This window comes from Debaryomyces hansenii, assembly GCF_000006445.2.
Source record: "Debaryomyces hansenii CBS767 chromosome B complete sequence".
In the NCBI taxonomy this organism is placed as follows: domain Eukaryota; kingdom Fungi; phylum Ascomycota; class Pichiomycetes; order Serinales; family Debaryomycetaceae; genus Debaryomyces; species Debaryomyces hansenii.
In genome coordinates, this window is record NC_006044.2 from 254,414 (window position 1) to 281,918 (window position 27,505).

At 37.6% G+C, this 27,505-nt stretch overlaps 16 protein-coding genes and 1 non-coding gene across 17 annotated transcripts; 9 read left to right on the top strand and 8 right to left on the bottom strand. All coding sequences in view use genetic code 12, as the record gives it.

The window, feature by feature from the left end:
- Positions 1-1,063: 1,063 nt before the first annotated feature.
- Positions 1,064-2,062, bottom strand: DEHA2B03058g (DEHA2B03058p; the record flags this gene model as incomplete). The annotated part of the gene is made up of 1 exon (XM_457098.1): positions 1,064-2,062. One exon carries the CDS (start codon positions 2,060-2,062, stop codon positions 1,064-1,066), a length of 999 nt encoding a protein of 332 aa, XP_457098.1.
- A 1,168-nt stretch (positions 2,063-3,230) lies between these two features.
- DEHA2B03080r lies at positions 3,231-3,303 on the top strand. The gene has a single exon. It is a non-coding gene; the product is annotated as a tRNA-Thr (tRNA).
- A 98-nt stretch (positions 3,304-3,401) lies between these two features.
- Positions 3,402-5,111, top strand: DEHA2B03102g (DEHA2B03102p; the record flags this gene model as incomplete). The annotated part of the gene is made up of 1 exon (XM_457099.1): positions 3,402-5,111. The coding sequence occupies one exon, from the start codon at positions 3,402-3,404 to the stop codon at positions 5,109-5,111; it is 1,710 nt and encodes a 569-aa protein (XP_457099.2).
- A 149-nt stretch (positions 5,112-5,260) lies between these two features.
- DEHA2B03124g (DEHA2B03124p) lies at positions 5,261-5,542 on the top strand (the record flags this gene model as incomplete). Its single annotated transcript, XM_457100.1, has 1 exon — positions 5,261-5,542. The coding sequence occupies one exon, from the start codon at positions 5,261-5,263 to the stop codon at positions 5,540-5,542; it is 282 nt and encodes a 93-aa protein (XP_457100.1).
- Positions 5,543-5,669: 127 nt separating this feature from the next.
- On the bottom strand, positions 5,670-6,374 carry DEHA2B03146g (DEHA2B03146p; the record flags this gene model as incomplete). Its single annotated transcript, XM_457101.1, has 1 exon — positions 5,670-6,374. The coding sequence occupies one exon, from the start codon at positions 6,372-6,374 to the stop codon at positions 5,670-5,672; it is 705 nt and encodes a 234-aa protein (XP_457101.2).
- Positions 6,375-6,574: 200 nt separating this feature from the next.
- Positions 6,575-8,947, bottom strand: DEHA2B03168g (DEHA2B03168p; the record flags this gene model as incomplete). Its single annotated transcript, XM_457102.1, has 1 exon — positions 6,575-8,947. One exon carries the CDS (start codon positions 8,945-8,947, stop codon positions 6,575-6,577), a length of 2,373 nt encoding a protein of 790 aa, XP_457102.2.
- A 1,002-nt stretch (positions 8,948-9,949) lies between these two features.
- DEHA2B03190g (DEHA2B03190p) lies at positions 9,950-10,843 on the top strand (the record flags this gene model as incomplete). Its single annotated transcript, XM_457103.1, has 1 exon — positions 9,950-10,843. One exon carries the CDS (start codon positions 9,950-9,952, stop codon positions 10,841-10,843), a length of 894 nt encoding a protein of 297 aa, XP_457103.2.
- A 139-nt stretch (positions 10,844-10,982) lies between these two features.
- On the bottom strand, positions 10,983-12,374 carry DEHA2B03212g (DEHA2B03212p; the record flags this gene model as incomplete). Its single annotated transcript, XM_457104.1, has 1 exon — positions 10,983-12,374. The coding sequence occupies one exon, from the start codon at positions 12,372-12,374 to the stop codon at positions 10,983-10,985; it is 1,392 nt and encodes a 463-aa protein (XP_457104.2).
- A 140-nt stretch (positions 12,375-12,514) lies between these two features.
- On the top strand, positions 12,515-13,828 carry DEHA2B03234g (DEHA2B03234p; the record flags this gene model as incomplete). The annotated part of the gene is made up of 1 exon (XM_457105.1): positions 12,515-13,828. One exon carries the CDS (start codon positions 12,515-12,517, stop codon positions 13,826-13,828), a length of 1,314 nt encoding a protein of 437 aa, XP_457105.2.
- Positions 13,829-13,963: 135 nt separating this feature from the next.
- Positions 13,964-14,632, bottom strand: DEHA2B03256g (DEHA2B03256p; the record flags this gene model as incomplete). The annotated part of the gene is made up of 1 exon (XM_457106.1): positions 13,964-14,632. One exon carries the CDS (start codon positions 14,630-14,632, stop codon positions 13,964-13,966), a length of 669 nt encoding a protein of 222 aa, XP_457106.1.
- A 250-nt stretch (positions 14,633-14,882) lies between these two features.
- Positions 14,883-17,327, bottom strand: DEHA2B03278g (DEHA2B03278p; the record flags this gene model as incomplete). The annotated part of the gene is made up of 1 exon (XM_457107.1): positions 14,883-17,327. The coding sequence occupies one exon, from the start codon at positions 17,325-17,327 to the stop codon at positions 14,883-14,885; it is 2,445 nt and encodes an 814-aa protein (XP_457107.2).
- Positions 17,328-17,526: 199 nt separating this feature from the next.
- DEHA2B03300g (DEHA2B03300p) lies at positions 17,527-18,304 on the top strand (the record flags this gene model as incomplete). The annotated part of the gene is made up of 2 exons (XM_457108.1): positions 17,527-17,537; positions 17,605-18,304. The coding sequence occupies 2 exons, from the start codon at positions 17,527-17,529 to the stop codon at positions 18,302-18,304; spliced, it is 711 nt and encodes a 236-aa protein (XP_457108.2).
- A 408-nt stretch (positions 18,305-18,712) lies between these two features.
- Positions 18,713-21,013, top strand: DEHA2B03322g (DEHA2B03322p; the record flags this gene model as incomplete). Its single annotated transcript, XM_457109.1, has 1 exon — positions 18,713-21,013. The coding sequence occupies one exon, from the start codon at positions 18,713-18,715 to the stop codon at positions 21,011-21,013; it is 2,301 nt and encodes a 766-aa protein (XP_457109.2).
- A 193-nt stretch (positions 21,014-21,206) lies between these two features.
- DEHA2B03344g (DEHA2B03344p) lies at positions 21,207-22,406 on the bottom strand (the record flags this gene model as incomplete). Its single annotated transcript, XM_457110.1, has 1 exon — positions 21,207-22,406. One exon carries the CDS (start codon positions 22,404-22,406, stop codon positions 21,207-21,209), a length of 1,200 nt encoding a protein of 399 aa, XP_457110.2.
- Positions 22,407-22,600: 194 nt separating this feature from the next.
- On the top strand, positions 22,601-24,340 carry DEHA2B03366g (SSU processome component SAS10; the record flags this gene model as incomplete). The annotated part of the gene is made up of 1 exon (XM_457111.1): positions 22,601-24,340. One exon carries the CDS (start codon positions 22,601-22,603, stop codon positions 24,338-24,340), a length of 1,740 nt encoding a protein of 579 aa, XP_457111.1.
- A 149-nt stretch (positions 24,341-24,489) lies between these two features.
- Positions 24,490-25,767, top strand: DEHA2B03388g (DEHA2B03388p; the record flags this gene model as incomplete). Its single annotated transcript, XM_457112.1, has 1 exon — positions 24,490-25,767. The coding sequence occupies one exon, from the start codon at positions 24,490-24,492 to the stop codon at positions 25,765-25,767; it is 1,278 nt and encodes a 425-aa protein (XP_457112.2).
- A 126-nt stretch (positions 25,768-25,893) lies between these two features.
- DEHA2B03410g (DEHA2B03410p) lies at positions 25,894-27,495 on the bottom strand (the record flags this gene model as incomplete). The annotated part of the gene is made up of 1 exon (XM_457113.1): positions 25,894-27,495. The coding sequence occupies one exon, from the start codon at positions 27,493-27,495 to the stop codon at positions 25,894-25,896; it is 1,602 nt and encodes a 533-aa protein (XP_457113.1).
- Between the last annotated feature and the right edge of the window lie 10 nt (positions 27,496-27,505).

Sequence of the window (27,505 nt, forward strand, 5' to 3'; positions counted from 1 at the left end):
TGCACCGCTCGTATATAGGACTGAGCTACTACCTATAAGAATCAACTAGATTACATGGCATAACCGGCAATCACATATCTTCACTAACAGGGTTATTCATCGACTGCAGGACTCATGTATAATGATCAGTGAAGAAAACTAGGGGAAGGGAAGTATGGTATTCTACAGAAGAATTTCAAAATGCTGCATTTATACTATAGGCACTTCCGAGGGTTTACGCGCGTTTCGGCGCATTCTGGGCAGATGTAATATTGTAGAATCTGTGGAAGAATACAACTACATATTCTATTTCATGAACAACTAAACCAGTTTCAAAGCAATTACAATTAACTGGGGAAACCAGCAGAAATAAACGTATTGTTTGTCTTAAATATGTCCGGTAAATCACAGTTTAGGTAGTTAGATCTGCATATATTTATCCGAGGTCCGTATCCTAGAACTAGTACGATTGAATAGATCTATTGCTGTAAATAAGGTGGAATGTCAAATTTTTGCATCGCTGTGAACACCAAGTTGAAGCGGAATTCAAATTGGTAGAAAAGTAAATTTAATGGGAGCAGAGCAAATTACCAATATGGGAGCATGATTTCACATGACATTGCACCCCTCGGTGATTCGGATGTAGCATGAAAAGAGTCTATTTCAATTATGGAATCATTCTGTGTGAGAATCTGATGCAATCAGATGACATGGCGTGTAAAATACCGTAACATACCAGCTAGAGTAAGAATATATGATGGGGTTATGTTCCGTATGGTTTCGCAACCGTAGAATAGCTGTCGCGTGCCCTTTAACGAAGAACGACATTCTTGGGAAAGGTGACATTATTATTAAAAGGACCGACATTATAGATCCTATTACACATTATTAGGGCTACTTAGAGCTCCAAATTACATCATCGGGGCTGTCTCTCGAGAGTGTTGAGGTAATAGTAACTAGTTGCTAGTTTACAATTGCCCTTTGGAATGACAACCCAAAATCTACGACTTTGTAGCACTAGCTATAAAAAACTTTCATTCACCATTATATACGTTTATAAATAATTCAATCGATTACATAAAAATTATGGGTTTTGCTTAACGAAGTCAACACCCTTTTGGATGTTCTTGATCAAGGTGTCCTTGGCTTCCTTGACTAAGCTTTCTTCGTGGTCAGATAATCCACCTAATGGGTGAACAGTACTGACACCATCTTGGCCTAAGGTGACCTTAGAGGAGAAGAATTCAACACCTTCGCTCTTGAATAATGGAGAGTCGACGAAAGATGGTTCAACAATATCTCTTTCACCGGCTAAACCGTCTAAGACAGCACCAGTGAATCTAGCACCAGCTTGGGCCATGGATAAGGTGGCGGAACCAGCACCGTTCTTGGCTTGGACAACTTCGTCACCACCGAATTGGATTCTGTGGATCAAAGCATCTCTGGTTTCTTGGTCCAAAGATTTGTGTTCAGTTTGGGACAATAATGGAACAATGGTGATACCGGAGTGACCACCAACAACGGTGACCTTTTCGTGAACTGGGTTGGAACCAGCAACTTCAGAAACAAATCTGGAAGCTCTTAAGACATCTAAGGTGGTGACACCGAACAACTTCTTTGGGTTGTAGGTACCCTTAGACTTCAAAACTTCGGCCACAATTGGAACAGTGGAGTTGACTGGGTTAGAAATAACACAAACAGCAGCATCTGGAGCGTAGTCAGCAGCAGCCTTGGCTAAGTCTCTAACAATAGAAGCATTGGTGTTGAATAAATCATCTCTGGTCATACCTGGCTTTCTTGGAACACCAGCTGGGATAACAATTATGTCTGATCCGGTTAAAGCTTGTTCTAAGCCTTCTGGGTCGTATCCACTGACAGTGGAGTTAGTTGGAATGTGCGAAACATCAGCAGCGACACCTGGAGCACCCTTTAAATCGTATAAAGCTAAGTCGGTAACTTTGTGGTTTAACTTTAATAATAAAGATAATGGTTGACCAATACCACCGTTAGCACCTAAAACAGCAACCTTGTAGGCAGAAGAGGCAGAAGAGGAGAATGATCTGGCAGCAACTTTAGTAAACATCTTAATATATTAATATAATTTCAATTGACAATTAAAAGTAAGTGGGAAAAAAAAAAACATAATAGAATATTAGGACTTAAATATGAATTTTCACCCTGGCAATCTCCAGGTTTCGTCGGAAAGACAAATGTCCACGGTTTTCGCGAAATTGACCAATAAAATTTCGTGATAGTATTTACCGAGAGTAGCCGAACTATCCAGCTATATACAGGGGGAACACATAAATCGATTACTCTCAAGGTGGCTATTGGGTTCTTTGGTCTAACGTTCATGGGGTATGTTGCGGAGACTGACGACGTGCGATGCGGTAGCAAAAAGCTGTTATTCATTGGATATTTCTGCAGCTGTGTTGAGTGTTTTAGCAGCCAATATGTTTTCTGTTGGTGCGAACCCAGTCGCACCGACCGGCTGCAATTGGGATGCAAGCATTTAACACCGATCTGAGCGCTTAAGCAGATTTGACTAGGTTGTAGGGTTAGGAGCAGATTCGTCTTTCGTGTGGACGAATCGTGATTCAGGCGGATGAAACGGATATTGGAGTAGTGTAGTGTTCTGAGGTATTTGCATATTTTAGAGCATAAGGGGAATATTGTCTATTTTTCGCAAAACTAACATTTTAGATAGAGATGTATTTGAGTAGTGAAAGTTCAGAGAAAACTTTGTTCAACAAGATAATTCTTATAACTGACACTTAATATACTATTGAGATCTACTATTTTGAATTAATTTCAACTACTAGGTCGACAAATAACTAATTACTCTCTATTTAAATTCACAAGGATATTTCATCTTATCTATGGTGTTGCAATAGTGCCGTACAATACTAAGATTTTGCAACATTCTGGGTATGACTTGTGTCATGTGTGATACTCTTGAAGAACTTGTTAGGAGACTGGCAACCGATATTGTAATTCCTTCTTGCTTATCGTACATATATGTTCGATCGATAGACCTTGTAGAACCTTGCTGAGCTTTTTTTGTGCTTGTTATTCGTGGGTAAGTCTTTAGCTACTTAGAACTAGTTCCTAATTTGAGATAGTCCTTTAGCACCTGGAGATTTGTATATTTCTAAGTGTGCTCTAAATGCTTGTTGTAGTGAATCTGGTGTTCATGTAACAAGTATACGCAAGATATATATACTTGCGATCTCATAGTGAAAATATATTACGCCTTTATGGCCAAGTTGGTAAGGCACCTCACTAGTAATGAGGAGATCGTCAGTTCGAATCTGGCTGAAGGCATTTTTTTATTTTTTCCTCCCGCATCTGATTAAGTTTATCTCATTTGTTTACAGTTGAAACCTACTCAACCGTACTTTTTTGTATCATACAAGCACAATATGACGGACAAGCGTTTAGCTGAGAAGCATTCGATGGATATTCCGCATGTAACGGCAGTAGAATTACCCTTGATAGTTAAAAATGAGGACAGGGCCATTGCAATGATCGGTGGTAAAGAGAAGATTTCCAAGGTGGTGAACGCATTGGATAAGCCCATCAATACATCGGGACATAGTACCAACGATAATGTACTTGAACTCCGGTTAAGAAATGATCCGTTCCATCACCCGGTGCAATCGCTGATGAATACAAATGAGAAGGTGTTGTTGAAGGTATCCATACCTAAGAAGAGCATACCCAAAGATTACTACAAGAATCCTTCAAAGTACACAGTAAAACAATTGTTGGAAATTAATGAAGAGAAAAAGAGCTCAGGACATAAGGTTCAACCGGTGGCCATCATAAATAAGACATTTCTGTTCAAGGCAATGGCAGATTTTCAGGTTTCCACGAAGACTAATGCGGTAGTCCAGGAATTTAACGAGTCTGTGTTAGACGTACAGAACTACCAGGGCTTGAAGCAATACTTTGATAAGCACGAACAATTCTCAGGAATACTGGACTACAAATCGCCAGAAAATTATCTCAATAATGACCACCAATTGCCTCCACCTCCAGTGTTTAGCCCGATTCGTTTCCCATTCGACTATAAGTACCAAAAGAACCCATTAACAACCATAGTTAAGGATGCAAACAGTGGTGAGGTGCGAGTTGTATCGAAGAAAAATACTCAAAAATTGTACACTATTATTATTGACTTTTACACTGAAGTCATACCTAATCAAGCAGCCCCAGAATTGCTCAAGAATTATGAGACGTTATCAACCACAAATTTGGCAGTGAACAGCTTGGACTATAATCTCTTGGAGTGCATTAAATGGTTGAAATCAATTTTCGACATTAAGCCTATCTGGCTTCGTAAACAATTGGAAGACATAGTGCCTCAAGAAATGAGAAGAGTTATCAAGCAAGCATTACCATACGTATCATATATTTACAAAAGTGGACCGTGGAGATTCTGCAATGTGAAGTTTGGGGTAAATCCGAAGGACAACCGATCGTTTTGGAAGCACCAAAGTGAATATTTCAGAATACCCGGCTTACATTTCAATGTGACGTCCAAATCGAACCCGCAAAGAATATTGCCAAACTCCATAGAAAATGTAAGCGCAAACAGAGCTCTTGCAGTATCGGAACACTTGTTATTTAATGGTCTGAAGCTCCCTCGCACCGTCACATACCAGGTTGGGGACATTTTGGATACGGACATTACATCGCTAATTCAATCTGCCCAAGAAAAATTGGGCGATGACTTCTATAGAGAAACTCCCGATTTCCAGGATGGATGGGTCAATAGGCAAACCATGGAAACCGTTCGAAGAATAATTCGGTACAAATTAAGCAAAATAGTAAAGGAAGAGCCAATTGAGCCGGCGAAGGTTGACAAAATCATAAATACCGATTTCACTGAAAACGCAGATGCTATGGAGGTCGACGTTCTGGAGGATGACGAGATAAAACCGCAAGGTGACGATGATGTTGAAGAAGAAGACGAAGAGGAAGAAAATGACGACATGGAATCTGCTTTGGATCCTTCGGTAACAGAGGAAAATGTATTATCAAGATTAAATGCAATAGACGACGCATCCGCAAATAAACTAGAGGGCTTACTTGGCTTTATCAAACAAGACTCTCTTCTGAAAGAGTAAATAGGTAATGATATAATTCAATGATAGAGGATAGTAGTAGTACTATATATATATATGCAGGATCAAATAAATTGTTGTTACTTCAAAGCAAAACACGTAATGAATATCGTAGAGTTAGACCATAGTTGAACTTAATTGAAATAATAAAAATGACTAAGATTACTGAGACATTATTAGCATTCTTTGCGTTATCAGCAGTTTACTTTGCGTTATATTCGGGAGTGATTCCAACAAGTGAAAAGGTTCATGATGAAATTTTACCTTTCTTGCCTTGGTGGACATTAGTTACATTTGGTGCCTATTCATTAGGTACTTTAGGCTGGGGTGTCTTGACATTCAAGGATAAAGAAGATAAATATAAAGAATTATTAAATCAAATTGACGAAGCTAAGTCATTTTACAAACAAAAAGGAATCGATTTAGATCAATAAATACCATAAATATGTTGTATGGCAATAGGCTATTTCTTATGCGTATACGTATAAATATATGAATAATGATATTAGTGATACTATAAGATTAGATACAGTTATATAAATGCAATAGATATCTAAAATTTTAAGATGCTGGAGCTGATGAACTTGACGCAGCAGCTCTTCTTTCCCTTCTGGCCTTCATTTTCTTTTCTGTTTCTACAAATACCTTGATACTAACAGGCACATCTCCCCATACATCCAGGTCTGGCTTCTCGTTCTCCTCTGAAACGTCGGCATTAGCCAATGACTTGGGCAAGTTGCCACGATCCAAATATTTCACCGGAGCATGGAAATCTTCGGGCCATCTTCCACCCTTTTGTTTCAATTTCAGTGCTGCCTCCTTACGTTTATCATTCCAATGCTTTAAATCGTCATTGAACAATTCCCACACACAATTAATGCACCCACTCATGCAGCAATTATCTGGTTCGGTTGGCTTGTCGGGCACTGTAACACCGGCAATCACCTTAGGTTCTCCCACACTAACTCTACTAGAAGGTTGCGGCGATTCCCCTTTTATTCTTCCTCCAAAAACCTTGGCTATTCTCTCCTCTGGCGATTTTGAGACGTCAATCGCATAATTACCTTCAAATGTCGTCCTTGTATTTTTTTTCAACTTTTTCAAATCTCGATTAGTCATAAGCAACGCCTCTATAGGCTCTCTTGGATGTGTTGGAGTACGACATACCAAGTCATAAAATGCAAAAGACTTGTTGCTTTTCGGAACGTTTGAACTAAAAGCCCTTGAAAAAATTGCGGTATTAATTATTTGTACCCTGGAAAACATTTAGCTAAAAATATGAAACTTCATATAATGAATAACGATGGTTACACAACCTGCTCAGTATAAAATTGAATACAGTAACTCTATTATACTATAGTATACAGCAAGTATTGGCCGAGACGTTCTCTCAGTAAATTCAGTCGCAGAATTATAAATAAGTCTCTCGTGACTGGTGATAATAAAAAATACGTAATATTACATAACTAAACATTTTGTGAGCCGAATGCCTTTATGGCCTCGTCTATGCTAAGGAAGAAACCGTCTTCCATACCAGAAGATGTTCCATACGAATATAAATTAGTAGAACTTCCGTTTTCAGATCCAGCAGATTTGCTGCGTACGTTATTTGAATTTTCGTAGGTTTTATAACTATTATTAACTAGATCAATTATCCCCAGCTTTTTAAACTTATGACGAATATCCTTACTCATTGCTACTCTTGAAAAACATACGGAGATTTCGTTAACCTCGATGTATTTTCTAATGATTTCGTATAGAATTTGGGTAGCAGACGAGTCGATTGCATTCATACCTTTGCAATCAAAAATAATGAACTTGATAGTCGTATTGTTGAAGTCTCGCCTTGTGGGTTGCGAAGGATGAATCAAAAGAGAACCGTATTTTTCTATTCTATTTAGCCTGTTTTTCAAGTCTCCCACGTTTGCAAAATTAAGTGGTTCGGGAATTTTGATCACAAGAACCCCTTCGATTTCCTCGATTTCGGCTATCAAGTTCATCAATTTGTCAGTAGAGTCCTCTATGTCGCTACTTGTTTCTTCTTGGTTCACCGGGTCGGAACCATTAGCATATGTTACAAAGCTTTCTTCTATTAATTCGTCTGCATTACGGAACACTGTGGTGTTTGGAACTCTACCCAATATTTGAATTCGGGATCTGGTACTATGCTTAATAATTCTAATGATTGCAAATGCAGCACCAGATAAAACACCAGCTTCAGCATTCCATAGAATTGTGGTGCAGAAAATAAATAAAAATGTGAGTATTTCATCATATCCGCCGATGTTCCAGAAGAATTTTAAATCAGAGGGAGCTTCTTCCAATACCGTTATACCGATGATTGTAGTACTCAATGCTAAAACACATTTGGGTAAATTATAGAGTAAGGGCAATAGATATATGATTACCAAGACGGTTGCTATGGACATCATTATACTAGCCATTTGAGTATTAGCACCCGACAAAATATTAATCTTTGATCTGCCAAAAGTACCAAATGCTGGTATTCCTCCTACCAAACTTACCACAAAATTAGTAGCTCCTAATGCAATTAATTCTCTATTCGATGAAACGTTATAGTTGTATTTTGCTCCGAGTGCCTTTGTAGCTGTAGTGGAATCGAAGTAGCCCAATATAGTACATAAAAATGAAGCTGAAAATGCTTTTTTATATAATGGAATTAAAGATGGCTTAAAAGGATTGATGAATTCAACCATAGATTTCGAGTCAGGAGTAGAAGACTGGATGTTACCGATTATCTCAACCCCATATTCTGAATGCCATTGAAACCTCCAACTGAGGTAAGTTGCAACCAGGACCATTAAGAAAAGCTCAGGAATGAGAACCGCATGTCTCATGTGATACTTATTTACTAATGTGTTCTTGAGTTTTCTAATGCTTAGAACTAGGCCCAACGTGATACATGATACTAGCAAGGTGAATATGTGAGATTGACGGGCATACTTACAAACAAACATGAGTTTGTCGAAAGTCGTCAGATATGGATTGTCTAATATCAAATCACCAATACCTAACTCGGTTGATAATTCGTTGATGATCATAATGAAACCTATTGCTGCAATAAAACCTTTCAATAAAGCCCTCGATAGAACGTTATCCAAGAACCCCATACGAAATATACCAGCTCCGAGTAATAAGCCACTCATGGCTGCGGAAATTGCAGACGAGATTTGCAATTTAGAAAGTTCTGCAAAATTTGGAAGTTGTCTTATAGCTTCAATGGCTTCTCCATAGATCAAAGCCGTAGACGGCAGAGGCCCCACGATCAAGACAGGAACACATCCCAAGATGGAATAAACACATGCTCCAATGATAATTCCATATAGACCCGAAACTGGTGAAAGATGAGCAAGAGACAAACTAAACGACATGACCAACGGAATTTGAAAACTCGCTAGCGATAAACCAGCCACACAATCTCCCAAAAAGTTATTCTTAGCATCATAATTGGGCAACCATTTCAAAATTGGGCAATAATATGAAACGTACGAGTAAAAATCAAACGAATCGTCTGCCTCGATCCGATTAAATTTGTTCCAAAACCTAGATTTGAAGATCGACTCATCAAGCTCATCTGTAGCACTATTACCTCTGGAATAACCATTTTTACTCCTATTTGAAATGTATGAGTTAACTAACGGATCATTAACATTATTGATGCTTCGTAAGCTTCGTACCGATTGTGATGTGGGGATTGAAATCAATGGTGGCCGTTTGAGTCTGCTGGAACTACTTGGTCCCGGAGAGCCACCTCTTGAAGTAGGAATTTGCAAACTGGAGCTTCTTTCTAGGAGTCTCGTATTTTCATCAGGTAACATTACAATTTTATGACAAGCTGGAAAGAATAAAGAAAGGAAGGAAGGAAAACCCTGTTGAAACGGGTCCTATGGAGAAACCGGGTAGTAGTCTATACAGGATAATGTATCGTTTAGGTATTCGTTCCAGATCCGAAAGCCGTATAATGATACCTTGGAAATTTTGCATCAATTAATATGGTCAATTGTTTAGTACAACGATTTCCGAAAGGATATGTCTGTAATAGAGTAAGTCGAGGGACGGTAGATGAATATAGTTATACTGAAAAAAAAAAATACCATTTCGAAGATAAAGCTTGTTACATATTAATTGATTTGTACAATAAAGAAACCTATAGTTATACAGCTTATGATTTACTTAGATATATTCGTAAATGGTTATCTACTTTAAAGTTGCTAATGTCGGATTTTAGTAATAACCTCACTCATCCCAATGCAAAATAATTTATCTTGCTAAGCCATAAGAACGATTTATCAAAAGGAATCGGGAATTGTTTTGTACCGTAAGTTCTGAACGAACAGGTCTGTTATTAGAAGTAACAGCTCGGCTTTTCTAGACATTGTGTGGTGAATTGAACATGCAGCATTTTTTTTAAGAACTGTCAAATTTATGACAAATACTGAAATATACACCAAAATCATCCATAAATAACACGGATGATATATAAATACATAAACATCACTACAAGATGAATCATTTCAAGTAAAATTTGCATTGTTTGTATGGGGTTGTGTATAGTTTCGGATTGGTTGATAAAATGCTCTTCGTACCACCAGTTCTCTCGCTATTGACAGGGAAGCAACTGGAATACAGATAATATTATCAGAGACGAGGATCCCAAGTAGTAGTTCTGTTGATATATTCCAGAGGGTGTCGTAATCATGAAATTGCAAAAAAATGGCTTCTATGGATCAACATGACACAAAATCGAAATATTGTTTGTACAAATCCCTTGTTAAGACGGATCAACAGGTAGAGCACTAACTTAATCAATTGACTACACTATGACTTCGTATGATGATAAATTAGACGCCTCGTTGGATTTGATGAGACGGTTGGATCCAAAGAATATAACCAAGAATTTGAACGATATATGTACGCTTATTCAAAACGATGGTTCTGAAACTAGTGAAGAATTGACCCAGGATTTGTTATCGTCGGTAGATGTTCCATTACGCACACAAAAGTGTGATGAAACAGGCAAAGAATACTTGTGCTGTGATTACAATAGAGACGGTGACTCGTACAGATCTCCATGGTCGAATAAATATTTCCCAGTAGTGGCACAAGATTCGGATGAATTACCACCTCCATTTCCATCGAACATTTTAAGAGAATTAGAAGTCAAGGCCAACGACAGCTTTGATATTTACCGTGACTTGTATTATGAGGGAGCGGGTACTTCGTCAGTGTATTTCTGGGACACAAATGAAGAAGATGACGAGCAAGAAACTTTAGACAACGGGTTTGCGGGTGTTGTCTTGTTCAAGAAGGAAACAGAAGATGGATCAGGTAAATGGGACTCAATTCATGTGATCGAAGTTATCCCAGAAGCATCAAGCAATGCAACATACAAGGTAACATCGTCGGTTATACTTGACTTGCAAAACAAAAAGCTGTCATCATTGTCCCTTGCAGGTAGTTTAACAAGACAGTTGGAATTGACACAATCCTTAAGCTTAGACTCAGCTTTAAATGTAGAGACAGCCCATTTAATAAATTTGGGTACCTTGATCGAGAAGTCGGAGTATAATTTGAGAAACTTATTGCAAGATGTGTATTTCGACAAGTTGAGGGATATCGTAATGAAGGATTTAAGATCAGTTGGCGATCTTAGTGGCAAAGAATCAGATGACAAGAGACAATCAGAATTAGTTAAGGGGTTACAAAGCTTATAGTGTAGCACGATTTGTGTTATGCATATATTGGTATAAAATTTTCTTATCGGCTCGTGAATAGTTTCATAATTTAAATAAATAAATAGTTCTATAGAGAATCGAATAGAACAGTTGATTCCGTTAGCATTTCGTGTCTTCATTAGTCATTTTTGCTTTTATCGTGGTCTACGGCCGCTCTGTCTTCATTGGCCGTATTATGAACAAATGTATAATCTAGATCTGAATCCTCATTTTTATCGAGGCTTACTGTAGATCCGGTATCCAAATTATATACTGTGAGATCGTTAATTTCTTTTTGGTCGTTACTGTTTGAGAAGCCCAGTGGTCCCTTAGTTACATGGCTTCTGGATTCAGGTACATCTTCGTCCGCTAGTGATGATAGTACATTAGTCTTGACATCGTTAACAAATGACCAGATCGAAGATGAGACTGCTTGAATCATGTCATCTGAATTCATATGACTCTCCGTTGGGACTACACCATCAGGCTTATCTTTTGATGCGCCCGAAGTAGATTGCTGGGCAAAATATCGATCTAATTCATCATTAGATTGTTTCCCAGTAACTGATTTCGATTTTGAATTTAAAGGAGAAGATATCGAGCCCAAGCTGGACGTTGAATCCTCTGAATGTCTTGATTTATGTGAATCCATAGTTTTATCTGAACCCTCTTGATTTTTCTGTGGAATCATAGATTTCTCGAATTCATGTTGTAGCATTGAGTCAAATTGCTGTATTAGATTCAACGGTTTCGATAGATTGCTCCATAACGTAGAGTCTCTTCTGGATTGTTTATCTGTATTTTGCGATAATTGCTGGGACAGTAGGACTGGAGGTACACCGCTTGATGACGAAGATAAAGTTCTTCTTCTACTTCTGTTTTTGGTACTTGCTATCGCTTCTTCTCGAGGATTACTATTCTGTCTTTGTGGTCTTGTGACAAATCCATTCGACAGTGTCTCTTTTTTCAGTTTTGAGCTCGACGAATTCAATTCTTTGTATAATGACCTCTGTATGACTTCTCGTAAACTATGCAACTCGTTTTCGTTTCTCTGCAATTTGGAAGTTAGGTTTCCTATACTATCTTTTATTTCTACTATGCTCATTTCCTTTAACGCAAGTAACCTTAACTGATCGTCTATGTCCAATCCCATGAGTTGTTCTGTCAGTGGTAATGGAAGGTCATACTTTAATTCTTCTGAAGCTGTTGGAATTGGTGAATCCGGGATGGTAGAACTAGGCGATGATTCGGCAAGCTGAGGTAAATGTAAATTTTTTGCATCATATGATGCCGTTTTCCTATGTCCACCCTTCAGAGAAGGAGGAGTTTGGCCCGTAGCTAAAGGAGATATAGCAACGTTAAAATTTATCCCCTTGGATCTTGTAGAATTGGACCGTCTAATGGATGGTGTTATTTGTTTATCATCTTTATTGAATGTGTCAGAACCTAGCGTTAATGTCTGCTTGACTGGAGAAGGAGTTGTAACGCATAAACCTGGATCAACCGCGTCAGATGATGTTGATCCATTCATATTTAAGTATTTAGTAAATAAATATCCTGATCCCTTTCCGTGTTGATGATTTTTGAATGTGAATATCGCGTATCTATTTCTAAAAAGATTAAAGCCATAAAATAAATCAGCATTATTGGTGTGTATTTGTCAAAGTATCAATGAACAGGCTAGATCCATCAATTCAGAAATGGGCCAAATGGGTTATAATCTTGTTGCTTGCAAGAATTCCTAAACCTTTACAATGGTCAAGTTTCTTATCATTGAATCCGCTTATACGTCGGATAGTCACTATGAACTATGAACTGATTGCAAAGAAAACGCAGTCTGAAAATGCTAAGAAGCATATCGCTAAGGTTTCTAATATTGCAACTTGTTGCTTTTTGTACTTTGCTGTTGCTGATAATGCTAAAATACCTAAAGATTACTTATCGATCTATATATTGCTCAACTATATTGTTAATTTAAACCCTCCTTCAGCCGAGAACATAAGTTTATCCAGATTTTCACGGTTTACGAAGATAGATACATATTCGAAGACGTTAAGGACATTATATTCGAATAAAGAGTATGTAATCTATCCAATGATCTTCGGTCAAATATTATCTAATTACTTGACACCGACAAGATACAAGTTGAACCAAAGATACTTGTCAGGTTATTTGAAGACCATGATCTTGAATCCGATTTGGATTAACTTTTCACTTGGTGTTAAATCGCACAGGATAAACTGGCTAGGCTTAATCATGACATACGTGCAACATAATGTAATGGCGTACTTGTTCTTTGGATTAATGTCGTTTAAAAGTAGGTTTTTGGACCACTTTTATGAATTAAAACATGGCATTTTCCTCAATGGCGAAGCAGGAACAACAATATCTGGGATTGTTAAGAATTATTTAACCTATGCCGGCCATAGAGCTAATTCATTGATTAACTTTATTTATTTACCGAACTTAATATCCATGTTGCTAATCTCTTTAACATCTCCATTGCTAGTATATTTACGGAACCCGTCTCATCCTGCTACTAACAGATGGTATTTCTCACATGTTAAATTGTTCTTTAAAAGTTATACGAAAGTGATAGGGTTTGTGGCAGGAATCGTCACTCTTTATATTAATTCCGCAAACTTTATACCTGACTATGGATATAAATTAGAAGTCTCTGATGATACAACAGAATCCACCAATATTCGCCATATTTCCAAAGGTTTTATCAACAATTTGAGTTCGTATTTGTTCCGTCTTATTTTATTGTCCAAGTGGAGGGTAGTTAAGGAAAACCACCCTCAATTCAGATTATTAAAATTGAAGAGTTGGAATAAACTTGAAGCAGCATTGATGTGCATTGGAGTCTTCAAGTTGATGAATTTGAATGACTTTTTAGCGAGAAATGTGCATGGCGAACAGAGAAAGAAATATGAAAAGTTGCAGCAAGAGACTTTACCTAGATTGATCAATAAAGTCATGTAGTAACGGGAGACATTATTTACTCATTTTATTTGTTCGTACTCAATATATATTTTAATATGAAGACTAATAATTACAAGTAAATCAAGAAACTATTTTGTGCCAAAGACACAGAAATCTACACAGAAAACTCTAATACTAATAGCCACCAGCACCTGGAGCATTTTCCTTTCCCTTTAATTTACCTAATAACTTCTTGAATCTGGTCTTATCTCTATTACCATCATCTGGCAATTCACCGACTTCTTCAACTAACTCATTGACTCTATCCCATAAGGTGCCATTCTTCAAAAAGCCATCTCTCTTCTCTAAGAATTCTTCTTGTTCCTTCAAAATGTCTTTCGAATGTTTCTCTTTTTTGTTGTTATAGTTTTCGTAAAAGTCATCAATTGTTTCTTGAGCCTTGGAAATAATTCCTTCCTTCTTCTTCGAATTAGCATCTTCTCTTTCAGAAATTTCCAAATCACGGCGCTCTTTCCATTCTTTTATAGGCTTGGAATCTTCGATAGATTTACTTGCGTCGCTGGAAAATCCGGTATTGTTATCGTCTTCGAATCCTTTATCTTCTGTTTCACTTTCTTCTTCTTCATCAGCCTTAGTATCTTCGACATCTGGAAATTGTTCTTTGAAATCATTTATTTCATCGTCACTTCCTTCCAAAGCATCTTTATCGTCCTCAGTCTTGAATTCATCACCAAGAAGTTCCTTTTCACGAGATAAGAAATCACTTTCTCCAACGTCCTCGGTGGAATCGTTTGTTGGTACTTCGTTATCTATAGAATCCAAAGCTGGAAATTTGTCGGCCATTGCTATGAGATTTCAATAATTTATACTTATAATTGATGATTATTTACTTGATGTTATTTCGTGTCGTTAACTTTCGACTTTGGGGGTTGATTTGATCAACCAAAAATTGACACAAAATCTATATGACACAAAAATGCTCAATCATATATACTTCGATATCATTTACCTAAACTTGGTTACATTGATGTTAATTGTATTATTCTTCTATATTCAGAGGGCTAATATGTTATTTTAACCTTGGAGGAAAGAACTATACAAAAATTTCCTTGTTTATACTATAAATACGCACGGATGTGTCGTTACTTGCGACACCAAGCATCAAATTCTTGTTGTTGTCATGCAATTTGTTACTAAAGCTTAACTTAGCAACTCTACTGGCGGGTGTTAATGTAGAATCAAACTTCAAGTTTAATTTGAAATGTTTCTCTGGTTCATTGAGATCCACACTAAACAAAGAAATATCACCATTCTCAAAACCAACTGCAAGCAGTATCTTAGTATCGAGCAAGCCAGATCTGTAGCAGGAAACAGATGTAACGGCATCCTGCAACTTGATAGCCGAGATGGCTTCTACTTTATCCTTTACTTGCCATAATTTAATTTGTTTGTCACGGGAAGCGGTAACGACGAAATTGCCGTACGGGTTAGAAGGGGCCCAAGAACAATCCCAAATGATTCTGCTGTGTGCCTTTGCATTAAGTTCAAGAAGCTCGAACTTACCTGCCTTCTCGTTAACTATTTTCCATAACGAGAATTGTCTATCACGCGAAACAGACATTAAGAACTGGCCATCAGGAGAAAACTCTAAACTTGTGACTGTTAAGTTATGGCCTTCTAATACTTGTGCACATTGCTGGTATTCTTCTGCAACATTGAAAACACGAATGACTGAATGTCTTGCATTATTAGATTTACAGGCTGATGCAATCAATGAACCAGACGGAGATGTAGCACAACAGGTTATTTCGTATCCATGACCATATAATTTTTCTATTTCTGGGAACAAAGTGTATCTCTGTAAATGATCCTCTAATGGAGGAGATGTTAAGGATTCTAGAATATCCTCTTTCGGTGTGTTTGCTTCGGCATTTTCTTCCATGTCTTGCTGTTGTTGAGACATATCACCTGCCTCAAGTTGTTCATTAGCAGCCTTATTAGACAAACCTAATACAGGCAACGAGGCAGACTCTGGTAATTCCTCTTGGGATTCACTAGAAACGATATCAATACCGCAGAAGTTGTGTAATAATCTGCTAATAGAATGCGTCATTTCGAAAACCCTTAAAAGCTTTTCATCACCACCAGATACATATTTGGTTGCACTGATGTTATCCAAGCAAATCATATCATAACCATGGATTTGAGGTCTGGCGAATTCATGCCACGTCTTGAAATCCCTGTTTTTTACCCATGGAGCAAATAACCTTGTAGTCTGATCTAACGAAGTCGTACTGAAATACTCACCATTTAAAGACCAGACTAAGTCGGTAACTTCTCTGGTAGGACCAGTTACACCCAAAACAGCTTCCCATGTCCTAGCCTCTTTGTCGACGGTTTTGTATACTCTAAAGGAACCAGTCTTACCATTAGCCAAGATATATTGATGTTGATCATCGCTGAACCATAAACATGACCAGAATCCCCCTGATGCACCAGTAGCGGTGGAAGCACCCTTGATAGACATTTCACCTAATCTATTAACACAACACCAGATACCTGAATCAGTATCCATTTCCCATACCATCAACGCAGTATCTGCACTCGAGGATAATAATTGCAATCTCTTTTCACCAGATTCCTGTTGGTACGATGGGTGCCATTGAAGACCTGTAACCCAGTCATCGTGACCCATAATTAAGGCATCAAAACTGATGGCAGCCCTGGTAGAAGTTCCTACGTTAAATTTGTACTGCTTGTTGAATAAAAGAATCAATTTCAGTTCATCTTCATCCGAATCGTCGATTTGATCATTCAACTTCAATCTCCATAATCTGATGTATCTGTCTTGCGCCCCACTGGCTAATATGTAGTTTTTGTATTTTTCTTCCGTTACAAAATTAAGACACTTGATCCAATCCTCATGTCCCGTTAATACGGCCGATTGATCAAAATGTGAAAGACTATGGTGATCTGATAACAATGTAAAAGAATAAATGTAGACCATTGGGGTCGTACCTCCCACCGCTAAAACATAACCACCATTCGCATCCACATCTTGTAATGCTAATGTCATCGGATAGAAATTGGACTTCACTTGAAAGCTGTGTATCAAACCCCATTCCTCTGTCTCGTTATTTATTCCCCATAATGCAATATACCCGTCAGCACTCCCTGTGGCAAATATAAATTCGTTGATTACTGATAAACAAGTAATAGAATGGTGGTGGAACTCTAAACTGCTATGGTGACCATATTCATTTCCTTGTCTTTTCCAAACATTCACTTCAAAGTCCTCAGCAGCTGATACTAAATATGGACTATTTGGAATAAACCTTATGCCTGTGATTTCCTTTGTGTGCTTTTTCAACGTACTGTATGTCCCTTTGTTATCTTTGGATAATGGATTCCATAATGCAACATTATTTGATGCTCCGTATGCTACTAATTGTTCCTTTGCGCAATAGTCGGCAACAAACGATTGTTTGTTTACCCCAGCGAATATAGCTTCTTGTTTAACACAGTCTCCTGACGTCATATCCTCTCTTAGACGCTTTAAACGATTATAATACCATCTGGCCAGTGCTAGTTGTGGATGCTCTTCTCAAGTATGAAAAAAAAATCTCGGGCTCGGGCCACATAACCAAGATTTATGAACAAAATAACCAGGTCGAAACAAATTGGTTTAAGGATTGATATAAAGACACTAGGAGAGATTACCCGCTTAGAATACAATAATGGTATCAGCGTATGTTAGGATTGAAGATACATAGAGTTTTTAGTTATAAAAATGATAGTACTAACTAAAGAAATAGGCTCATTTTGATACAGAAGGCTACCCCAGAAACGATCGTTCAATTTCACGATCAATTGTCTAACGAGTTACCGACGCTTAAAGGTAAATGGAGCTTCAGTTTTAAGATATTTAGGAATAATCCATATTCTATTGCTCCTGAGTTAGCAGAGACAAGTGTGACATCGTCGGAATCCAAATTTTTGTATACACTAGCACCATCATACCTAGTGGGGTCTTGTATTTCGTTGATTAATAAGAATTCTGCTTGTGTATTCAGTAACGTTATAGAAGAAGAATCGGCCGAAATTCTGAATGGATCCGAATTTTCTATTCCGGATAGCCACTTGCATCAAGGGGCCACTACGGGGTTGAACGACACGTTTGACTTTTTTGTGAATCAAAAAATGCAGAGTTTATGGACACAGAAGCAGAACATCAAAGGAGACGGTGGCCAAATATACGAGCTAGAGAATGGAAGTTTAATCATAAGAACCTCGAATGTATTTCTCCATGGTATATTCAAGGGGTTGTTAATTCAAATCGAAGTTGAAAACGAGTCCAGCGAGCATGAAACCAGCTCCTTACTGGAGCCGTTTGAACGTGTTCTTTCGAAATACAATATCCCTCGCGGTAAAATGAGTTGCAATGTTTTAGATTCAAAATTATTAGACAAATACGGTGACTTGTGCTTGCAGTATTCAGAAATACTCAATTTTTAGCCAATTGACATGAATTTCCACTGTCTGGATGTATAAATAAATGTCTAGAAGCCAGAATAGCAACTTGTTTCAGGAACCTCTTTGAGCAAGGCTGAACACCCCAAGGTTTCAATAGCAGTGCATAGGCCACAGAGATGCGTTTTATTTAAACCAACTCATTATTATAGATTCGAAACATATTTAATGAACAAAAGATTGCTGTGACTATACTCGAGAGTAGCAAATACCTCCAGGACTCTAGTGCTAGCTTATCTTCTATAGATGCAAATACGTATATACATACAAATCATCCTGCATATATATTACATCCAAAAATTTTTTGGTTCTATACGCACAAGAGAGATGAGATGGTATTAATATTATGGATTGATACTAGTTCAAATTAGTAGAAGATAAGGTATAGAAATAATGGGTAAGAAGCAGAATAACCGTAAAGTTGTGAAGTCACAACGTAAATCGCATCGTGAGAAGGAAGAAGAAACATTAGCCAAATTACAAGAAAGAATTGATGCTTATGACCCAGTAGTGGATGAAAAGCTGATTTCACAGTTTAGTGACCTTCCAATTTCAGAGGAGACAGCTAGAGGTTTGAAAGAAGCAAGCTTTGCATCATTAACAGATATTCAGAAGAAAACAATTCCAATTTCGTTAAAAGGAGAGGATGTTATGGGTACTGCAAAAACCGGGTCAGGTAAGACTCTTGCGTTTTTAATTCCAACTATTGAGTCTTTGATAAGAAATAAGATTACTGAATACGATGGACTTGCTGCGTTGATCATCTCACCAACTAGGGAGTTAGCAGTGCAGATTTTCGAAGTTTTGGTTAAAATAGGAAAACATAACAATTTTTCTGCTGGTCTTGTTACAGGTGGGAAGGATGTTAAGTATGAAAAAGAAAGAGTTTCCAAAATGAATATATTGGTTGGTACACCAGGTAGAATATCTCAGCATTTGAACGAATCAGTAGGGATGGAGACATCTAATTTACAGGTATTAGTCTTGGATGAGGCCGATAGATGTTTGGATATGGGATTTAAGAAACAAATTGATAATATTTTGGGTCATTTACCTCCAACTAGACAAACCTTGTTATTTTCTGCGACACAATCAGATAGTGTTAAAGACTTGGCAAGATTATCTTTAGCTAATCCAAAAAGAGTTGGTATTTCATCTGACCAAGAATTGTCTGCTACACCAGAAAGTTTGGAACAATATTACATCAAGATTCCATTGGATGAAAAGCTTGATGTCTTATGGTCTTTTATAAAGTCACATTTAAAGAGTAAAATACTTGTATTTTTTTCTTCGCTGAAACAAGTTCAATATGCGTACGAAACGTTCCGTACCTTACAACCAGGTATATCGTTATTAAAATTATATGGCCGTCATAAACAAACTTCACGTATGGAAACAACGATGAAATTCTCGCAGGCACAACATGCATGTCTTTTTGCAACTGATATTGTTGCAAGAGGATTGGATTTTCCTGCTATTGACTGGGTTGTTCAAATTGATTGCCCTGAAGATGCGGCAACATATGTTCATAGAGTTGGACGTGCAGCTCGTTTTGGACGTGCTGGTAAGTCACTTATGATGTTATTACCATCGGAAGAGAATGGTATGTTGAAAAGATTGAACAATAATAAAATTGAGCTCAAATTTATGAATATCAAGCAAAAGAACAAAAAGACTATTCGACCACAATTGCAATCATTGTGTTTTCAAGATCCTATGATTAAGAATTTAGGTCAAAGAGCTTTCATTTCATACTTCAGATCTGTCTATGTACAAAAAGATAAGGATATTTTCAAAATTGACGAGTTGCCTTCCGATAAATTTGCTAGATCGTTAGGGTTGCCAGGTGCCCCAAAAATCAAGTTTAAAGGTGGATCAGACAATAAAGAAAAGAAAAACATGTCAAGACAATTAGCTGCGTTATCAAAGTCTAATAACGAGGGAGATGTAGTCCCAGAAGAAGATAAAAAGGTTAGAACCAAGTATGATCGTATGTTTGAAAGAAAGAATCAAACCATCTTGTCTGACCATTATTTGAATTTGACTGGTAGTAAGGCTGATACTGCAGAAAAGAGTGACGACGACGACGAGGATTTTATGGCTGTCAAACGTCAAGATCACGAGTTGAGAGATGATGAGTTACCTGATTTATCTATCCCAGTTTCAAAAAGACTGGCCAAGAAAGCGCTCTCTAAAAAGGCTTCTGTTGCAGGTAAAGGAAATGCTAATAAATTGAAGTTTGATGACGATGGAGTAGCGCATGCAATTTACGAATTAGAAGATGAAGAAGATTTCAAGAAGCAAGGTGATGCTAGGGTCCAAAAAGATACATTTTTGAACAAGGAAACTGAGTTGATGAACAATGCAGATATTGAAGATAAATTGACTGCTAAAGAGAAGAGGCAAGAAAAGAAGAGAAAGAGAAAGGAAATGGAAAAGAATATGAGACAAGAAAGTGACGATGAAGATGAGAATATTCAAACTGTAGTTTCTATTGGCGGTGATGATATTGATTTAGATCGCGATTTGGAACATTCTAGTGCAGATGAAGACGTTCCAGAACCTAAGAAACCAAAATGGTTTGACAATGATAAGAATGTCAATAAGGATGAAGACGATGGAGTTGTTGAATATGATGAGCCACAAACATTAGAAGATTTGGAAGCATTGACTTCGAAATTATTAGAGCATTAATTTATGTATATAACATGTATAGCATTAATAAGAAAATTAATAACCACGTAACAAAGTAGTAGCATATTTTTATTTTGTGATCAAGCTTATAGAAGAAAACCTTAACATCTACACACTGGCATGATACCGATTTAAAATGATTTTTTGAAATATTTATAATGAAAAATAATATACAATGTATTTAATTAAATGCTCAATGGATCGCTGGTGTTCCAATAATTTTACCATCTGCTTGACCGAAACGGTACAATTTCCCTTTGATTTTCTCACCATCTTCATTCATCATTTCAACGTCTTCCGTATTATCGGTTTCGTTCATTTCAAGCATTATAACTTCTTGCAAGAAATGGGCAGCAGAACCTTGAGAAACTGCAAGGTTATTATTATTACCCAAATTGATTGAGATTTTACCGGATTTATGAATGTTTAAATGCCCAATCTGACCACGCAATGGTGTAACATTGGATGCAAAGTTAGTCACTTTGCCTTCATCCTCCACAGTATGCTGTTCAGTGGTAGATTCCTGATTGTAATATTCGGGTAAAACGGTTGGTAAGTGGAATAAAGTATAGTTGTTGTTTCCCGTCTTGTTATCATTAGAATCGGTACTTAACCCATCGAGTTTGTCTGTCACCAAGTCCAAAATAGCTTGATGGTCGCTTACTATCTTAGTTTTTTCTTCCTTATTTAATACATCAACTGTTTCCGTGATTTTTGTTTCAAGGTGGGCCTTATGTTCTTTTACTTGCTCTAATTTAGCCTCAATTGGTTCATCCTTGACTGGCGAAGGCTCTGTCTCGAATTCTTCATTAGATTCGGGTTCTATAGATGCATCCTTCGACTGTAAAGGTGTAATTACGGTATCAGCTATGTATTCATCTCTCTCTGGCCTAACTGGAAATAAAATCGTCTCCTCATCCGCAAATCTGTATTCTTTGTTCATGTCAATCTTTGTAGGATCTTCCTCATCCGACTCATAATAATCCCTGGAAGGGGTAGGCGACTTTGATTTCGGTTTCAGGTCTTTTAACTTCAAACTTTGCAAAAATTCGGGCGTAGGTGATACCGAATTATACGATTTATCTCTGGTCAAACCTAACTTAGATCCATTGACATTACCTATAGATACTGATCCCGAAGCCAAAGGTCCTGCAGACACCAAATGTGTTCCACTATAATTTCCACGGCCTCCACGCTTACTGTGACCTCCTCTACTTGACGTATGATCTCTTCCTGAAGGCTTATAATCTCCATTTTCTTGTTTGATTTGAGGTGCTTCCTTTGCTCTCTCTTCTTTAGTTTTTCTAGCCACAACCTTTGGCTTAAACCTTAAGGAAGGCTTGGGACTAGAGGATGGTTTTTTGGAATTCAATGACTCCAATCTATTAGACATTCCGGCGTGGTATCCTTATCTAGAGTAGTTAATAGATCTTTTCAACGGTACTATTGCATAAACTTTTCACTTCTTTGACGTTACACAAAATTTAGTAGCAAAAAAAATTCAAGCCGCATAATTTTTTGGTTAGGTATTTTAGCGATGAGTATATCAAAAGAACTATTCCTTCAATACATAGCATATAATTCGTGATGGCTAGGTCGAGAAAATCCAAGGTTCACGAAGATGTGGATTTAGATGAAGTAGATGCATTTGATGCAAATAAAGAGAAGATATTGTTAAATGAAGCCGGGAATTACAGGCCAAGAAACGGTGGACATGAGGACGAATCATCGGATGAAGAAGTTATGGAATTAGGTGAAGAAAGCGAAGGATCTGATTCAGAAGATCCCGAGGAGGCTAACGGAGATGACTCGCAGGATGAAGAAGAAGAAGAAGAAGAAAAAGAAGAGGAAGAAAAAGGATGGGGTGGCAGACAAAATTATTATGGAGGTGATGATGCTAGTGATGACGAGGATGGGAGACAAATGACTGAAGAGGCTATAAAACAACAAAAGAAGCATTTAAGTGAGTTAGCGATGGATGATTATGTTGATGATGAGATGATGAATGACTGGCAAAAGGTTACAGAGGACTTTGAAAAGAAAGATGATAACAAATTGCAGTTGGTAATCAACGAGGGTGATTCTGATGCGTTGGATAACCTAGATGATAAGGAGAAGTTGAAGCTTTTGAACACGTCGTTCCCGGAATTTGTTCCATTGTTGAAAGAATTAAATGCGTTGAAGCCCAGATTAACCCAATACCAAGAACGGGAACGTAACCACTTAATAGAACTTAAAATCGTTGCCTTGTCCGCATATTTGAGTGCCATAACGTCATACTTTGCTATATTTGTGGATAACTTGAAGAGCGGAGAAACATTTGCTACAATGAAAGATAGTCCTGTAATGGAGAGCATTTTACAATCGAGGGAAGTTTGGAGACAAGCCAACGAATTACCTGATATGCCTGCTGACGAAAAGACACTTGATGATACAAACGAGGCTTTCGATTCCATCGAAGAAGATGAAATATCCGATGACGAGGAAGAAAACTTTGTGGATGCCATGGGTGATAATAAAGAATTACAAGATGAAAGTGAAGAATCTGACGAAGAATCCGACGAGGAAAGTGAAGAAGATGAAGATCGAGAATTTGATATTGATATCAATTCAAAGCGTAACCTTAAATTACCATCTAAGAAGAAGGCTGTAGTTAATGACTTCACTGAAGTTGCCACACCAGAAGAAGTTGATATGGAAGAGAAGCAACGCCGTAAGCGTACCTTACGTTTCTACACTTCTAAGATTGATCAAGCTGCAGCAAAGAATAACCGTGAACGTTTGACCGGTGACTTGGATTTACCATATAAGGAAAGATTATTCGAGAGACAACAAAGACTTATTGAAGAAGCAAGAAAGAGAGGTTTGGGTGAAGACAAAGCCCAACTCGGTGACGACTTGGATAACGAAGAAGTTGGATCTGGTGACGAGCAACTTGCAAACGAAATCAATGATATCAAGGACAGTGGTGATGATTATTACGAAAGCATGAAGCAAAGCAAGATTCAGAAACAAGAGTCTCGTCGTAAGGCCCATGAAGATGCTGTGCAAGCAGCCAAGGAAGGCAAATTGGACGAGTTACAAGATGGATTGGGTGATGACGGAAAGAGAGCCGTTAATTTCCAAATTCTTAAGAACAAGGGTCTTACTCCTCATAGAAAGAAGGACAACAGAAACTCAAGAGTTAAGAAGAGAAAGAAGTATGAAAAGGCTCAAAAGAAACTTAAATCTGTCAGACAAGTCTATGACTCAAGCAATAGAGGTCCTTACCAAGGTGAAAAGACTGGTATTAAGAAAGGTTTGTCCAGATCTGTTAAATTGGTCTAATATTGTATGTATTAACTTGTATAGTAATCTATGTCTATTGCATATTTGAACATCTGTAGCATTCACGTGACTGAAATTTTGCTTTAAAGCATCAGAGTATCAGTAGAAGGCTAAGAGGATTGGGTCTAGATAGCATATAGTTAACTTCAATGGCAGATAAAGGATCGGCAGAACCAAGTAAGAATATAGAGGAAGATGGAACATCATACCCAATACGAAAGAAGCCTCAGGTAACGGTCGATGATTTATATAGACGATCGACACAGTATCAGCTTTGGTCTTTCACTTCAGAATCATTACAAGAAGCTAAACAGAAGATAAATGAAAAGGGCAGACAGCACGCAATCGAGGAATTTAATAAGGCTCTCTTGAAACTCAAGTCAGGATCTAAGGAGAATGTTGATAAATATCAAGCCGAATTAACTTCGGAGAAATTACTAGATCTACTTACACTAGAAGAAGAATTAAAATACCTAAACTTTTACTGTGAAAATATTATCAAAGTGGTTAATTCATTCAGAATGCCAACACAAGTGAAAGCAACGGCAGTATCGTTTTTCAAGAAATTTTATTTGGTTAACTCAGTAATGGAATATCATCCTAAGAACATATTATACACCTGTGTTTTCCTAGCAGCTAAGTCTGAAAATTACTTCATGTCCATAGAATCATTTTGTAAGGCACTCCCGAAGACAGAACCAAAGGATGTTCTCGATTTAGAATTTATAGTCCTACAATCTTTGAAATTCACGTTGTTAGTCCACCATCCATTCAGACCATTATATGGGTTTTTCCTTGATTTCCAAGCAGTATTATTACATCCTTCCCCCTTAATGTACGATGTCAATATCGATACAATTGGTGGAATGTATGATAAAGCCAAAAAGTGGTTAAGTGATTATGCATTGTTAAGCGACGTTGCATTTCTTTTCTCACCACCACAAATTGCCCTCGCTGCTATGTATGATATTGATAAGAGAATAACGGATAGATATTTAAAAAAAAAATTCTTATCGGAACACCATTATGACGAAGAAAATACTCAGGTAAAACTCGATACGATTAAAGAAGATCCAGAACTGAAGGCTGATAATTCGGCAGTGGATAACACCGTTAAAGATAATGACAAAGAGACAGATATGACACCGATGGAAATACATCAGGACAAAGAAAATCTAGAGGCTAAAACAGAAGATAATTCTAAGAGTGATATACATAAAATGCAAAGAGAACAATATGAAACTTTGGTTAGAACGATAAGGAAATGCATTAAAATAGCTAAACAAATACCACAAACTTCTCGGGAGGAAAGTGCGAAAGTCGACAAGAAGTGTTTCTTCGCATTAAACCCTAGTAGATTGTTGAAGAAGAAGCTCAGTAAATTGACTACGGGCAATGATGCTACCCCAGTTCCAGCTTCAAGCTGATCCTATAGTTTACCTAATTGAATATATTCAAGTATATATATATATATATTAATAAGTGTAATTAAATATATTCATATCAGTCTTTTCTTGATGTGTTTTATACAGGTATTAAGAAATTAATCAGGTCTAACGACTGAATGCAATATCATCAATACGCAAGATTGACTTGACACATTCAGATGCTAAAGTGATAGCACTAGAACTGACTAAAACTGGTTGCAAAACATGTTCGTCATATGTATTAGAAGCACCAGATCTTCTTACTGAAATACCGGCATTCTTCTCACCATTAGCATGTCTGTTTCTTAAATCAGTGACAACATTGATTGAGTTCAACCCAGCGTTTTCAGCTAAAGTTGTTGGAATAACTTCCAATGCTTGGGCAAATTCTTGATATACGAATTGTTCAACACCAGATAACTTGTTAGCTTCACTCATCAAGACTCTAGAAACTTCGATTTCTGGAGCACCACCACCAGCGATTAAAGCCTTTTCTTTGACCAAACATCTGACGACACAAAGAGCATCATGAATAGATCTTTCAGTTTCATCCAAGACAAGTTGATTGGCACCACGACAGACTATAGAAACAGTTGGTTTGACATTCTTTGCAGAGACACCATCAATCTTGACAATTCTTGAGCCAGAAGATTCGATTTCTTCAACTACATCAGCTGAACCTAATCTATCTTCAGTGAAGTTGTCAATGTCAGCAATTGGCTTACATCCGGTTGCCTTCGATAAGAATTCGATCTCATCTCTTTCAATGTCCTTGATGACCATGATATTTAACTTGGATAAGAAATGTAAAGCTAAATCATTGACGGCATCTCTCAAGATTGACTTCTGAATTAATAACACGTTACACTTTGATTTTTTGATCTTCTTACAAATGTTTAACAAGTAAGCCCTTTCTTCCTTTAAAATCTTATCCATCTGTCTATAATCATTAACCACGACATTGTTTTCCATGTCTGGCTTTGGAGGGGATAACTGGAATTGGATCAAAGCGATCTTCGCCTTATCAACTCTAACAGGACCGCCAGCAGTTTTAACAACATTTTGCGTCAATACCACCCCATTGACCAACTCAGTTTCGTCGATAGTACCACCCACCTTCTTGATTAATCTGATATCATTCAAGTCGACATTAGTATGCTCTTCATTCATAACCTTCAATACCGAATTGACGGCCAATGGTGACAACAACGACGAGTGTTGTGAAACAATCTTCGACGACAACGACGTTGATGCCGCTCTGATCAATGCCTCCTTGTCGTCCAAGCTAATCTTGTGCGACATTTCCAATAAAACTTCTGCAGATCTGGTGGCAGCCCTCTGGAATGATTCCGAAATCAACGTAGGGTGGATGCCCTTATTCAACAACTTTTCTGCTGCTCCCAACAATGATCCCGTTAATATAGCAACAGACGTGGTCCCATCTCCTGCTTCAACGTCCTGTGCCGCACTCACATCAACCAACATACGTGCTGCCGGGTGCAATACTGCCATATGTTTCAAGATCGTGGCCCCATCGTTGGAAATGATGATTTCGCCGTTTTTGGTCTTGATCATCTTGTCCATACCTTTTGGTCCCAATGACGTTCTAATTGCATCTGATACAGCTCTAGCCGCTAAGATATTACTCTTACGAACCTCTTGTGGCTTTTCTTTATCTCTGAAAGTGGCGTTGGATGGTGATCCTTTACCTACTTGTGATTGTGCCATATTTCTACTG